We start from the raw sequence: 15077 nt of genomic DNA, 5'->3' as shown, positions 1-15077 counted from the left end.
AAATTGTTAAATAAATTTAATTTTGTAAAATTGATTTAATTAAATTTTAAAGTGAAGTTACTACTGTATAAATGTTTTATTCTAAAATCTATCTGCTAAAAAAATTAACTACAAAAGTTTGAACCAAATACAAAAACTGCCATCCTTACTTAAAAATGCAATTCTAAAGCTTCACAACTAATTCCGTAAAATTGTCAAGTGTGATTTTTACTACAAACAGAGAACCAAACACATGATATATGATTCCATAAAGTATAAGCTCGGATGTAGAGCGATAATGAGTTATTATGTACAATTTATAATTACAAAAATTACATCTTGATCATCATTATTCATTCTCCTTCGCTCCACACCTCAACTCCATAAAAAATTGAAGAAGATAAAAGAGATACAAACTACAAAATTTTAATTTTTTTTATCTTTTCTTATTTTCTCTATATTTTCTTAAGTGATTATTGTTGATTAAATTTAAACTTCTTGAGAGGTATCTGGGGATGCAAGAGGGAAACACGTGTCCTCTCCACCAGTGTTCCATAGGAAATGAGCATAGTTAGCAGCATAATAAGAGTTTGTGGGTTCAGCAGAAATGGCTTCCAAATATGTCTCCTCTGCAGCCCATAAATCGTTTTTCACTTTCCATAAGAAGGTGGCGTATTTATTGTAAGCTTCTGCATCCGGGGGCTCCACCTTTATCGCTCTCTTGAAGTATTCTTCAGCTCTGTATTCAAAGAATCAAAAACTAAATGTTAACACAGCACAACTATCACATGTACTAAACTAACATGCAAGCTATCGAATTTAGAGTAGTCCTACCCATTACAAATCCAAAACTCTAACATGCAAGCTATTGAATTTATAGTAGCCCTGCCCATTAAAAAATCTAAACTATTATTCAAATATCGCAAATTCGTTAATAGTTGTAACAAAAATGTATTCTGGGGTTCTCAATTTTTGGGGACCAGTTTTCTAAATGCCAAACTTTTAAAGGATCAAAGTAGTAGGTATCCACTCTTCAATTTAATTAGCTTATAAAGTTAAAAGATCTATGATATTGTCATCTTAGTTTTAATTTGACTTGATTTTCATTTGAGTTACATGTACTTCCAAAAGTCAAGTTGAGATTCCGTGTGAGATCTTTCTTTCTATCATGCACGAGGATATCACGTCAGAAAGGTGATAATGCTATGCATGAGGCAGTGGTACAGGGAAATTACGCCACACACTCCTTAATCAAGATTCAATCGAGGAGTCACTTTTCTTACCTTTTTCATTTTTGATTAGATTTTCAAAAGAAAACACCATCTACACCACATAACTCCATCACTTGTTATGGGTTAATTGACACAGCACTCACTGATACTATCTGGATTCTAATGAATTTAGAGTATAGAATATACTGGATTTCCAACCTTGTGGGAAAATAGTAAACGTTTTACCACGGTGAGAACATGGAGGAGGTAATTGAAACAAAAGAAAAAAAATCTTCAAACATGATTCAAGAGTCAAGACAAAGCCATGTTAGAATAACTTGTTCCTCAACTATTCTAAAATAATGAGAAGTTTAAAAAATCAACTTCTCAATTTTAACTTCAAACATTATTTCAGAACATAAGAGCTAAACAAAGGAAGAAGATTCTACCCCAAAAAACAAAGGAAGAAGAAAAGGTGCTAAGAAGTTAGAGAGCTACCATAATTAACGAGAGTGAAATATATAGGACCTATATAATATACAATTTTTACTCACCTGTCGTATTCATGTGCAACGAGGTAGAGGAACTGAGCGTAATTGGCAAGAAGGAGAGCATTGTTAGGTTCTTCAGACAACCCAGTTTGGTAAACAAGCTCTGTTCTCAAATACTCTGCATACTCCTCATCCGATTCCATCCTCGCCATCACAGGCGAAACGAACCGTTTCATAGCCTGACGATCTAACCCCACTTCCATTCTAGAAACTTCTTCCACAATCGAATTCCACAACTTCACTTCCTCTTCCTCCTTCCCGGAAACACCTTGTGCTTCCCCTGTCTTATAAGCATGAGACTGGGACCCACCTCCGGTGGGGACCACAGTTCCAGGGTGCAGGTCCGACCGGTCGAACCTGCCATCACCACCATCATTTCCGTTAACGGCCGGCCTAAATTTCCCGCCGCCTCCGTTGCTGCCACCGATGGAAGCAGTTTTATTACCATTTGTGGAAACCGAGAATGTCTTGATTGATGAAGAATCAATTTTGTCGTGTTTGTGATCTTGAAAGTTTGTTGTGGGAGCTGAGGCAACCTCGGTTGTTGTTGTTGTTGGAGGAGGCATGGCGGTGGCAGCGATGGCGGCGTTGTGTCCCATTGAATAAACAGTGAAATTCGCAAGAAGGATCATGACGTAAACCATGAGAGTGGGAGTGTGAGAGAAAACTTGCTGGAACAGCCACACAAACGAAGCGTGCATTTCCCTCTGAACCCTGGCGAGGATTCCTTGAAGATCTTCGTAGTAGAGAATCTCTCTCATTTGAAGCGTGAAACTTTGAAGCTCTCTGATGATGAACACCATTGAAGAAAAAGCTTTCTTCACTGAGCAATAAGCTAATTCCCCCGCTTCTCTGAAATCATCTTTCCACTGAAGCTTCTTCTTGATTATCCTAAGTGAAAACGGAAGTTCTACACTATTCGCTTTCCGGAGAATATTCGCCGGAATAAGCTCCTCCCCGGTGCTCCACGGCGGCTCAAAATTAAAATTTGAGGTAGACTGCACCTCTGAATCAGAATCCACCGCATTGTTGTTACTATCATCGGAGAGTTGAAACTTGAGGGCTAAATCTTGAATCTTCTTATCGAATTCTTCATCATCGAATGAAGAGAAGAACTGTAAGCTAGATCTGCAAGTTCTTCTGATGGTTCTGCCATTTGAAACTGGGTGATGCTCGAAGGAACGAGCCCTGTGAAGGGGCGTTGATAAAAAACGACACAATAAAGAACTTGTTACTCTTCCATTGTGTTGTCGTTTTGAAGAAGGAGATGAGATTGCTGAGGCAAGAGTTTGAGAAGAAGAAGGAGAATGAGGAAGAGTTGGTTGAGATGATAACTGTAAACATGTGGTAGCTATCTTCATTCCCATGATTTCAAGGGGTAGAATGGGAATTCAAGTAAATGAGGAGGGTGAAGTTTTAACGGGGAAGAGGTTTGGGGTTGGAATCAGATTGCTCCAAAAGATGAACTTTTGAAGACTTGAGAGAAGGGGTAATTTCGGATTCCTATTTATGGTTTGAAAAGTCTTCACCTTTTATTACTTTAATCTCACTCCAACCTGCAATTCAACCAAACAGATCTGTTTAAAAAACACATTTCGATAGAAAGCACAAAGAAAAATTCAAGGCATACAGAAAACAAAGAGAGGAACAAAGGGTGTAATTGTGAATATGAACAATTAAAGGGTCTCTTTTTCACTTGTAATAAGCTCAATTTTCGTGGGTAATGACTACAATTATTACCACGAAAATCGGATCGGTGGACGGAACTCAAGGAAAAACGAGATCCAAGAGACTGGAAAGTGTTATTAATTTACCTGAACGTGGTTTTTGGGTTTGTTATTTTGTCTCCGGTGAAATGCCGGCGAATATTTTCCGACGTAAGACGGCAGAGATGAACCGCAAAGGGATGCAGCTTCAGTTTATTAAGAGAAGCTAAGAGCTAAGGCGTATGAGTGTGAAATATATAAAGTGGGTGAGTAGAAGGAGAAAAAATATCAGTAGCTACGACCGGTTGCAACGGTGTCAGTGGTCCTGGTTTATTGCATAGAGACTCCGTTTTGTATTACAGCTGCCATGGGTTACCGGTTAGTGACAGTGGGGGCCACATTTGCTGCCATTTTGAGCTGATTTTTTTCTAGCTGTTCTCACAACATTACGTCAGCCAATTTTTCTTTTTATTTTTTTATCAACTCATCAATTCCAAAAGAAACTTTGGGAGCTAAGTTTGGGTTAGCGTTAACAAAGATGATTTTAAGGGAAAGTGATTTTTAAAATTGGGTTTAAAATAAAAGTGATTTATGTTGGAATATTTTACTTGTAAAATAATTCTGATAAAAAAATCGTTGATTGGATTGACCAAAAATAGTTTTTATTATCTATTTGAAAAATGGGTTTACAATAATTATTACTAAACGAAATATTTGAATAAAAATTAATATAACTACTACTAGATATCCAAACACATACTACATTTAAGAATTATGGTTAATAAGGGAATACAATTTAATTTTTGAATTATATTCAAAATTCTAATTATTTTAAATATTCTCTATAATTTGATATCGAACTAAATTCGGACACATATCATATCTCTGGTGAAAAAAGGTATTATAATAAGAGTGGGATTGATAGAACCTTTGATATCATCAATTGGGTTTAAAATAAAAGTGATTATGTTGGAATATTTTATTTGTGAAATAATTCTAATACAAAAATCGTTGATTGAATAGTTTTGACCAAAAGTAGTTTTTATTATCTATTTGAAAAATGGGTTTACAATAATTATTACTAAATGAAATATCTGAATAAAATTAACATAACTATTACCAGATATCCAAACACATACTACATTTAAGAATTATGGTTAATAAGGGAATACAATTTAATTTTTGAATTATATCCAAAATTCTAATTATTTTAAATATTCTCTATAATTTGATATCGAACTAAATTTGGACACAATTCATATCCCTAGTGAAAAAAGTGTATTATAATAAGAGTGAGATTGAAAGAATCTTTGATATTAACATTATCCTCTTTTGTGTCAATTAATATCTCTTCATCTTCACAACTATTAAAATCTAGATCATTCTTATCCATCATTAGAAAGTTATGTATGACCATTCTTACACTTAGTGACTTAGTGTTGTGATAACCGGATCGGGCGGTCTGACCGCTGACTAAACTTGAAAATGATTTTGGTTTGTAGTCTTAATTGATTATGGGATGTGACCACTTTGAACTAGAGAAATTTCGATCTGACCACGTTAAACTCGGTTAAACTGGTATAACCTGAGAAGTGAATTGGACGGTTCAATTAAAAATTTTAAAAATGAAACAATACTTTAATGTTTTCGTTTACTTTCATCCAAGTAAAGATGAAGATAAGTTACTACAATATAATTATTCATAATTATTAATTATATAAAATTTTGTATTTATATATAACGTATAGATAAAAATGATTAATTATATATGAAATCATCCGGTCCGATCAGATGGTTTAATCGTTTAAAGCAGTTAAACCTAAATGAAACATCTTTTGGTTTGATGTCTGGCTCGGGTTTCACAACATTGTTATACTAGTTATTTGAACTTGCATTTCGCAAATGAGCTTATGCTTTTACTTCATATTAAAAGTCTTTTATATTGGAATCAGACTATTCTCTAGTAATAAAGAGAAGTTATTAATTTTACTCTTAGTTTTAAGGAGAAAAATATCATATTATTATATTTAAAAGTAGAAGTGTCATATCACATTTTTTTGTCTTCAATGTACTTCCCTCTCCATTATAATGTAGCTCTTAAACTTGGGAGATGAAAAGTGAAAACTTTATTCTAATTTGTAAATCCGTTTGAACACCTAAAATCAAGAAGCTACTAATGTTCGTATTTGTAAATTCAATTTGTATGTCAATTTTTCTAATGGTAAGTTAGACACTAAGATCGTCATGAACAAGACAACAAGTTATGCTTCAAAATATATTATGTGTCTACTGGCAATTGCTCTCGAACATGCAGAAAGCAAGTGGGTAATTCTAATGGGCTATTGTACAAAAGTTAAAGCACCGATCAAACATGTTAGAAATCTACCAACTAATTTATTGCTCATATTGATGATATCACATAATCCAAGATTGACGAAATTTTTTTTAACACCTACTAGATTATTGAAGAATATTAATACCAAGTGTTTCGAATAATCTAATCATCATTCCTCTCAACAGATTTACTCTCCTAAAGAAGGAACATATGAAGTGTAAAGTGCACATTTAGTTTGTTTGGAAATCTTACTTAGGCTTAATTATATATTACACTATGTGTAATGCATATATAATGTTTAGGATGGTTGAAATAAGTTCTCTCATGGTAACTGATATTGGAATATAGTAGAGTAATCAATGTTATATATTGGACTCAAGTTCCTTGTTATAATATACATCCGATAGAAGTACCAAATAGAAACATCTCATGTGCACTTGGGCCCATGAGTGTACTACAACTTGTAATTTTTATTCTCTAATAATATATTAGTAACCACTCAACATTTTCGGGGGTGTAGGCACAATTGGCTGAACCCTGTTACCAAATTCTCTTGTTTCTTCTTTTCTATTTATTTTATGTACTTTATTTGATTCCTTGTGGCCAATGCTATGCAACGATCTCTTCTCTGTACCAACAATTGATATAAGAGTCAATTGGTAGATGACTCTTAGCCCATACGCCAAATTATGGAAAAGGAGGATAAATGACATGTTGGTTGGACAATGTCTGTCAAAGACACTGCAAGAATAAACAAGATGAGTTAAAGGAGAAATGACAGGACCGTGTTAGGGACCAGAGTTGTGTTGGATCCAGAACCCCATAAGTCAATGTATTGAATTGAGACCAAGGTGAAGATAGAGATAGAGGTGTTGAGTTAGATGCTAACAATATCTCTCTAGATGTTGAGAGAATGATCTCATTTGAGATGAGAAGTGGAATATCCTAATGGTGTGTTTGCGACGTCATAGTGAAGGATATTAATTCTTAGCAAATCCACAAAAGCATAGAGGCACTAACTGGCTTTGATGTATGGTGTAACATGGGTATTGACTTTGATGCAATGTGTAACACGAGCATTGGTAGAGATGCATGGTGTGACATGAGCATTGACTTGGATGCAAGAATGTGGCACGAGCATTGAATAGCATTGACACAAGGTGTATATTGTGGGTATACTCCTTATGGTGGAATATAATAGTTCTTTTGAACTATGATTGTCGGACTAGATAATGATGGTAGTGGTTGAGGCTCTCCATGGAAGCTTCATGGTTCAGTTTCAGTGAGTATTGAAGAGGACGGTTGTTAGTGAACTTTTGTGTAGATGTTCCATATATCAAAAGACTTCTAGACATAGATGGCTAGGTGGCGTGTTCCATTAGATGGCGGTACGAGAAGTTGCACTACAAGTTTGGAGAGTTAGGCTCTTGATAACATCGTCAAGGATACTCGGAAATGCTTATGATGAAGGGGAGAAAACTCTTATATGGAGAGTTGTTAAATAGAATTAGGTATTGAACAAGGTGGAGTGAGATATTCGCTAAGGTGGAGATTCTTGTGTAGAGTTCCTAAGGAGCGAGATATTCGTCTATTTCAATCAAGGTGAAGATTGTTGTGGATGCTTGAAATATGTTATTATATTAGTCCTACATTGCCTACTATTGGAATATAGTAGGGTAATCAATGTTATATATTGGACACAAGTCTCTTGTTATAATATGCACCACATTAAAGCACCAATTAGAAACACCCCATGGGCACTTAGGCTCATGGGTGTGCTACAATTTGTAATAATTATTCTCTAATAATATATTGGTAGTCGTTTAATGCTCCCAGAGATGTAGGCACAATTGGTCGAACCACGTTACCAAATTCTCTTGCGTCTTCTTTTCTATTTATTCTACGCATTTAATTTGATTATTTGTGCTCAACGCTATGCAACAATCACTTCTACTGCACCAACATATAATAATTGCATTTGGTTGTAAACTTATAATAGTTAGAACAATTGCCATTCTAGTTTACCCAAAAGCTCTAAAGGCTAAGGCAAATAATATTGAGACATAATATGGAGAGGTCAATGCAAATAATACTTGGCCATAGCTTGTAAATGTTAATCTATATGATACTTAGAAACATGTATACAAAGATAATGTGACACATAAAAACAAATTTATCCTCTGATATCATGTTTTGGGAACCAACAATTTGGTCAATTATATTATCAAATCAGGTTGTCCCAAACAAATATAAAAAATTATAGTATCCATAAGGACTTGCTTGATTTAGGCCGTTCCACTAAAGATTACTATTCTAAGTAGACTTTGATACATAATTTGGTGCTTTTGACTCACAAATAAACTAATTAAATGATCTGATACACTATTGGAATAAAGATGTTGGAATTAAACTTTATTATTCATTATCCATATACATTTAATTCAACAACACTTATTCATCAAACTATGATTCTTTTACAATCAATATGGGACCTCAATTGAATTAAATGTCATTGTCTTAGTCAAATTAATAGCGTAGTTTATGAATAAAACTCTTTGTCTAGCAAACATACTCACAAGATGAAGAATTATGATCCAAAAATACACTTCTATGTCCATCAACCATGTTTGTGAAATTGATATTTTAGCACAACGCCTCAATGATACTAATCGCTAATGTCTTAATCATATTAGTAGTTCATTAATATAGCTCTATGTTTAGCAATTATACTAATAATATCAATATTTATGATTTGTTAACGCACCTCTATGTCTAGCAACTATGTTAACAAAATTTAGAGTTATTAGTTGTCCATATTGCTCTATATCTAGTAACTAATCAACATTCTCCAAAATTGTTATTGTTCGATTTTGTTTGAAAAATGGAGTTTTAATGTGGTTTAAATGCATACTAAAGTAGCCATTAATGGAGATTCTTAGGGATGTGAAATAAAAAAACTCTCCAAGTCCAACATTGCTTGGAGGAGGGAAGTTGAAAGGCTTTATAAGCCTTAAGTTGTAACTTTGGGATGTGTCCCAAGGGGTACAATGAGTTTTATGAGTGGGTGAGGACACACACAAACCAAACCCCTCCACACACGTGCCCGCTCACCACCTCCTCCGCCGCCGCCATCCGGCCGACTCGTGTTCGGGTCGGGCTTGGGCCCAACATTCTTTTTAAATAAATATTCATTTATTTATTTTTGGGGCCTTTTGGGCTTGGATCATGTGTTGACTAAGTCAACACATGCATGCAACACGATTTGGGTGAAAGAGTCATTGGAGCGTCAAGAGCTGTTGGGAGGAGATCTCAGCCATAATGAAATAATCGCTGAGTGGTAAAACTTTCCACCTTGGGATCATGGGATTTATCACCTACTGTGATCGTCAGATAAGGGAGTCGTTGGAGGCCTCAAGCTATAAATAGAGGCCTCCTCTCCTCATTGTAACTCGCACCAATCGAACAATATTTCCTTGATTTTCTTCTTGCTACCCCATAAAATTCCGCCGATGCATTTCCGGCAACCTTTACCCCCCTTTCTTTCTGTGGCACTTGAGAATTGGCACAAGCAGACAAAGTGGGAATTTCGAGAACTGACACTGATAGTCAGTATTATGGAAAAAGAATTGGCAAGGATAGTCATACTATGGGAATTCGAGAATTGACACTGGTAGCCATATTGTGGGTGTATTCGAGAGTGACTCTCATAGTGTAGTAAGACATTGTATAACATAGAACTGGACTGCTTTATCTTGGGGACGACGTGGTTGAGAGTCTGCTTGCACAATTTTAGCAGTACCACGAAATGTCTTAAAGAGAACGACCTGATCGTGACTCAGTCAGTAAGGATTATTTCGTGCCATTCAGAATTGTTGCGAGCTATGGTAAAAACAAATTTAAGACGTTTCTACTGCAATGGCATTCGTAGATAATATTACTGAACCAAACATCTATGACCTTAACAAACCATTTCAGTTTGATAGGACAAATTTCAAATGTTCGCAACAAATGAAGTTTTTCCTCACTATGAGATAGGTTGCCCACGTTCTGAAAACCAACATTCCAATGGTATCAGATGAGGCTAAGAAAGAGGAAAGGGATAAATTGGCTACTGAAATATCTCTCTGGAATGAAAGTGATTACTTCTGTAAGAACTTCATTCTGAATGGGTTATCTGATGATATCTATGATTACTATAGCTCATACAAGTTTGTCAAATTAATTTGGTATGCACTTGAAAAGAAATATGATACGAGGAAGTTGGGAATAAAGAATATGTTGTTAGCCACTACCTCAAGTATCAAATGACTGGTGATAAATCAGTAGAGTCTTAGTCCCGTGAGATACAGAAAATTGCTCATGAGATCATTTTTGAGGACATGTCCCTAGATGAGCAATTCCAAATGGCTGTCATAATTGAAAAATTGTCTCCTTGCTGGAAGAACTTCAAAAACCTTCTGAGGCTTAAGGCCAAAGAAATATCTTTGGAATCTCTGATCACTCGTCTTTGTATTGAAGAAGAGGTTCTTAAGAAAGATTAGATAGAGGAGGTGTTGATTGACTTCAACAATAGCACTAAGAAGAAATTCTCAGGTGTGGTTCTGAAGCCTTCTGGCATTAACTTCAAGAATCAGAACCACAATGGGAATATGGCTAAGAACACTAGTCACAACAAGAATTGGAACCCTCAAAAGGTCTAATATGTTAAACCACCTACTAAGAATAACTCTAGAAACCTGTTCATCTGCTTCAAGTGTGAGAAGTCAGGGCTTATGACACGCAAGTGCAGAAATAAATTAATGGATCGTCCTCCACAGGTCAACATAGTTGATGAGCCATTTGTGGCTGTGTTATCTGAGGTCACTATGGTTGGAGGAACTGATGGGTGGTGGGTAGATACTGGCACATCCCACCATGTTTGCTATGACCATTTTATGTTCAAAACATACACGAATGCTGCTAAAAAGAAGATGTTGTTGGGTGACTCTCACACCACTATAGTTGCTGAAACTGGTGATGTGGAGCTGAAGTTTACATTCGGGAAGACTCTGATTCTCAAAGATGTGATGCACACTCTAGATATGAGGAAGAATCTGGTTTATGGTTTTCTTCTTAATAAGGCTGGTTTTACACATACCATAGGAGTATATTTGTATACTCTTACTAAGAATGGGGTATTTGTTGGGAAATGGTACACCACTGATGACATCTTTAAATTAAAAGTTGATGTTTCTATTAATAAAATTTCTGATTTTATTTACATGTTGTGTGATTTTAATATTTGGCATTCTAGACTTTGTCATATTAGTAAACGTGCAATTTCAAATTTGAATGGCTTAGGTTTAATTCCGAAGTTATCTAAAAATGATTTTGAAATTTGTGAATCATGCAATCAAGCGAAAATTTCAGAAAAACCTCATATATCAGTAATGCGGGAATCTGAGCCTTTAGATTTAATACACTCAGATATATGTAAATTAGATGGAACGTTAACTAGAAATGGTAAACATTATTTTATCATTTTTATAGATGATTGCTTTGATTTTACTTATGTATATCTTATGAAAAATAAAAGTAAAGTACTTGACATGTTTAAGTTATATGTAACTAAAATGGAAAATCAACTCAACAAGAAAATAAAGAAGCTCAGAAGCGATAGAGGCACTGACTATGGATCTAACATGTTTAATGATTTTTATAAATTAAATGACATTATTCATGAAACAAATACACCGTATTCACATGAAATGAATGGTAAAGCTGAAAGAAAGAATTGAACTTTAACTGAATTAATTGTAGTTATTATGTTAAGTTCTGGTGCAACACCCTCTTAATGGGGTGAAATTTTATTAGTTGTATCCTATGTGATGAAGAGAGTCCCCAAGGCTAAAAGCAAAATTTCCATCTATGAAATTATTAAGAATAGACAACTACATTTGTCTTAGTTGAGAACTTGGGGTTGTGTGGCTTATTTGAGAACTTGGGGTTTTATGACCTTAACGTGAAAGTGATCATTGAGTCTAACGATATAGACTTCAATGAAAAGAAATTCCCTTTTAAATTGAGGAATAGTGGGGGAAACATCAACTAGTCGCATACTTGTGATTAACAATAATGATAATAACGATGGGTTAGAAATAGAACCTAGAAGAATTAAGAGATCAAGAAATGATAGAGTATGGACCTGATTATATGGTCTATACATTGGAAGAGGATCCATCAACACTCCAATAAGCTTTGACTTTTTTGGATGTTGATTTGTGCAAGAGGCCATAAATGATAAGATGGATTCTCTTGAGTCTAACAAGACCTAGCATTTAGCTGACTTACCTCCTGGTTGCAAACCCATGTGTTGTAAGTGGGTATTGAAAAAGAAACTGAAACCTGATGGCATAGTGGATAAATACAAGGCTTACCTTGTAGCCAAGGGTTTCAGGCAAAGAGAGAATATAGATTTCTTCGACACATTTTCACCTGTTACTAGAATAATATCCATTATAGTACTAATATCGTTCACTGTGATACATAATTTATTAGTACATTGAGTGGATGTTAAGAGTGCTTTTTTTAAATGGTGATTTGGAAGAAGAAATCTATATGGAACAACATAAATGTTTTGTAATACATGGGCAAGAAAATAAGGTTTGCAAGTTAGACAAGTCGTTGTATGGTCTTAAGCAAGCACTTAAACATTGGCTTGAAAAGTTTAACAACTTAAAGGTCTCGAATAAGTTTAAGGTGAATGAAAGTGACAAATGTATTTATTAAAAATCAGAAAGTGACATTTGCACTATCATATGTCTCTATGTAGAAGACCTACTCATATTTGGTTCAAACATTCATGTTGTGAATAATGTGAAATCATTATTGTGTAGCAACTTTGACATGAAAGACGTTGGAGATGCAAGTGTAATCCTTAGTATAAAAATTACTAGGTCAAAAGAAGGAATTTCTTTGGATCAATATCACTAATTGGAAAAGATCTTCAAGAAATATAAATACCTTGACTTTAAACCTGCTAGAACACCATATGATCCAAGTGTAAAACTTTATAGGAACACTGATGAAGGTGTAAGACAAGCTGAGTATGCTAGCATCATTGGCAGCCATCGATATGCCACTGATTGCACTAGACACGATATTCCCTATGTTGTGGGATTATTATGCATGTTTACCTGTAGACCTAGTATGGAGCATTGATATGTTATAGAAAGGGTAATGAGATACCTTAAGAAAACAATAAACCTTGGATTATATTACTGATGGTTTCCAACTGTCTTGGAAGGGTTCAATGTTGATGATAGGAACACTCTTTCATAGGATTCCAAAGTAATCAGTGGCTATATATTTAGCATAGTTGGTAGGTCTGTTTCTTGGAAGTCAAAGAAACAAACTATTTTGGCTCAATCCATTATGGAAGCTGAGATGATAGCACTAGAAACAACTACTGAAGAAGCAAGTTGAGAACTGCTTCCAACTGTGTTGATCCATTGTGATAGTATTGTGGCCATTGTGAAAAACCGATTCCAACTATGTTGATCCATTGTGATAGTACCATGACCTTTGCAAAAATTGGGAACCGCTTTTATAATGGTAAGAAACGACAAATTTGTCGTAAGTACAACACCATTAGAGAGATACTCTCTACAAGAGCTGTTAGAGTGGATCATGTACGCATTGAGAATAACTTAACAAATCCTTTGATGAAAAGACTAGCTAGAGAGAAAGACCATAATACTTATAAGAGTATGGGACTATTGCCCTTAGAACGAGAATCACTCATGATGGTAACCCGACCTAACTAACTGGTGATCCTAAGAAATAGGTTCAATGAGTAATAACAAGTTGTGAAGTGATATGAGAATGAACATGCTATAAAATTATGAGAAGCATGATTCTTGCAGCATTTGTAAGGATGAGTTAAAATCTTAATAAGATTTATACTACAATCAGAGTGGATTACCTTTGCTACAGGAGTACTCTTTATAGACTCACCTATGTGAATGTGGAAGTGGGGGTGCTCCTATGAAATTCTGGGGCATAAATTTCTGGAGCATTCACTATACTGAGATAGATGTTTATAACCTTTAAGACATGAGCTTTACAAAATACATATTTGAAAAGGTTGTGTGTGGTTTGATGCTGGAGATAGAGTTCAAGACTATGAGTCACTCTAGTAAAATCTGGATCTTATTCACTATGCAAAGGTTCAAGTTGCATAACACCTTTGTTTATGCACAATCTTATTAAAATCACACAAATTCCTGGCAATCGTTTTTTAATTTCAAGTTGGGGATTGTTGGAATTTGTTTGAAAAATGACGAGTTTTAATGTGGTTTAAATGCATATTAAAGTGGCCATTAATGGGGATTCTTGGGGGGTGAAATAAAAAGAACTCCTCAAGTCCCATATTGCTTGGAGGAAGGAAGTTGAAAGGTTTTATAAGCCTTAAGTTACAACTTTGGGGTATGTCCTAAGAGTTACAATGGGTTTTGTAAGTGGGTGAGGACTCACCAAACAAAACCCCTCTACACACGTGGGCGCGCACCACCTCCTCCTTCGCCGTCGTCCAGCCGGCTCGGCTCGTGTTTGGGTTCGGGTCGGGCTTGAGCTTGGGCCTAACATTCATTTTAAATAAATGTTTATTTATTTATTTTTTGGGGCATTTTGGGCTTGGACCGTGTGTTGTCCAAGTCAACACACGCATGCAACATGTTTGGGTGAAAGAATTGTCAAGAGTCGTTCGGAGGAGATCTCGGCCATAATGAAAGAGTTGTTGGGTGGTAAAATTTTCCATCGTTGGATCGTGGGATTTACCACCCATTGTGATCATCGAATGAGGGAGTCGTTGGAGGCCTCAGGCTATAAATAGAGGCCTCATCTTCTCAATGTATTTCGCACCAGTCGAATAATAATTCCTTGACTTTCTTCTTTCTCCCCCATAAAATTCCGCCGACGGATTTCTTGCAAACTCAATATCTTCAAAGAACGTGGTTGTACCCGTCTCAAATATGGATTTTAAATTTGGGTCATAAAACTTATAGCCCCTTGATTTTTCAGAGTAACCAATAAAGTAGTTGCTCATTGTACGGGAGTCCAATTTCTTTTCATGAGGCCTATAAGGCCTTGCCTCAGCTGGACATCCCCACACATGAAAATGCTTTAGACTAGGCTTTCGCCTAGTCCAATGCTCATAAGGTGTTTTGACAGTTGCCTTAGTTGGCACCCTATTAAGAATATAAGCTGTAGTCTTAAGTGCCTCTCCCCAGAGTGACTCTGGTAAGGTAGAGTGACA

At 35.5% G+C, this 15077-nt stretch overlaps 1 protein-coding gene across 3 annotated transcripts in view; it reads right to left on the bottom strand.

Annotated features, from left to right (window-relative positions):
- Positions 249–15077, bottom strand: part of LOC109330034 — a 17666-nt gene continuing 2837 nt past the window's right edge. The window contains exons 1-3 of one of the 3 annotated variants that reach the window (XM_019564001.1): positions 3556–3681; positions 1745–3318; positions 249–718 (exon numbers count right to left, since the gene is read on the bottom strand). In XM_019564001.1, coding sequence (XP_019419546.1) covers positions 469–718; positions 1745–3108 — 1614 coding nt within the window. In that variant the 5' untranslated portion in view covers positions 3109–3318; positions 3556–3681 and the 3' untranslated portion in view covers positions 249–468. Of the gene's footprint in view, positions 719–1744; positions 3319–3555; positions 3682–15077 lie in introns of those variants that run through there. The other 2 variants (XM_019564002.1, XM_019564003.1) reach the window with 2 other exon arrangements.

This window comes from Lupinus angustifolius, chromosome LG16, assembly GCF_001865875.1.
Source record: "Lupinus angustifolius cultivar Tanjil chromosome LG16, LupAngTanjil_v1.0, whole genome shotgun sequence".
NCBI lineage: Eukaryota > Viridiplantae > Streptophyta > Magnoliopsida > Fabales > Fabaceae > Lupinus > Lupinus angustifolius.
This window is presented reverse-complemented; position numbering and strand designations above follow the sequence as displayed.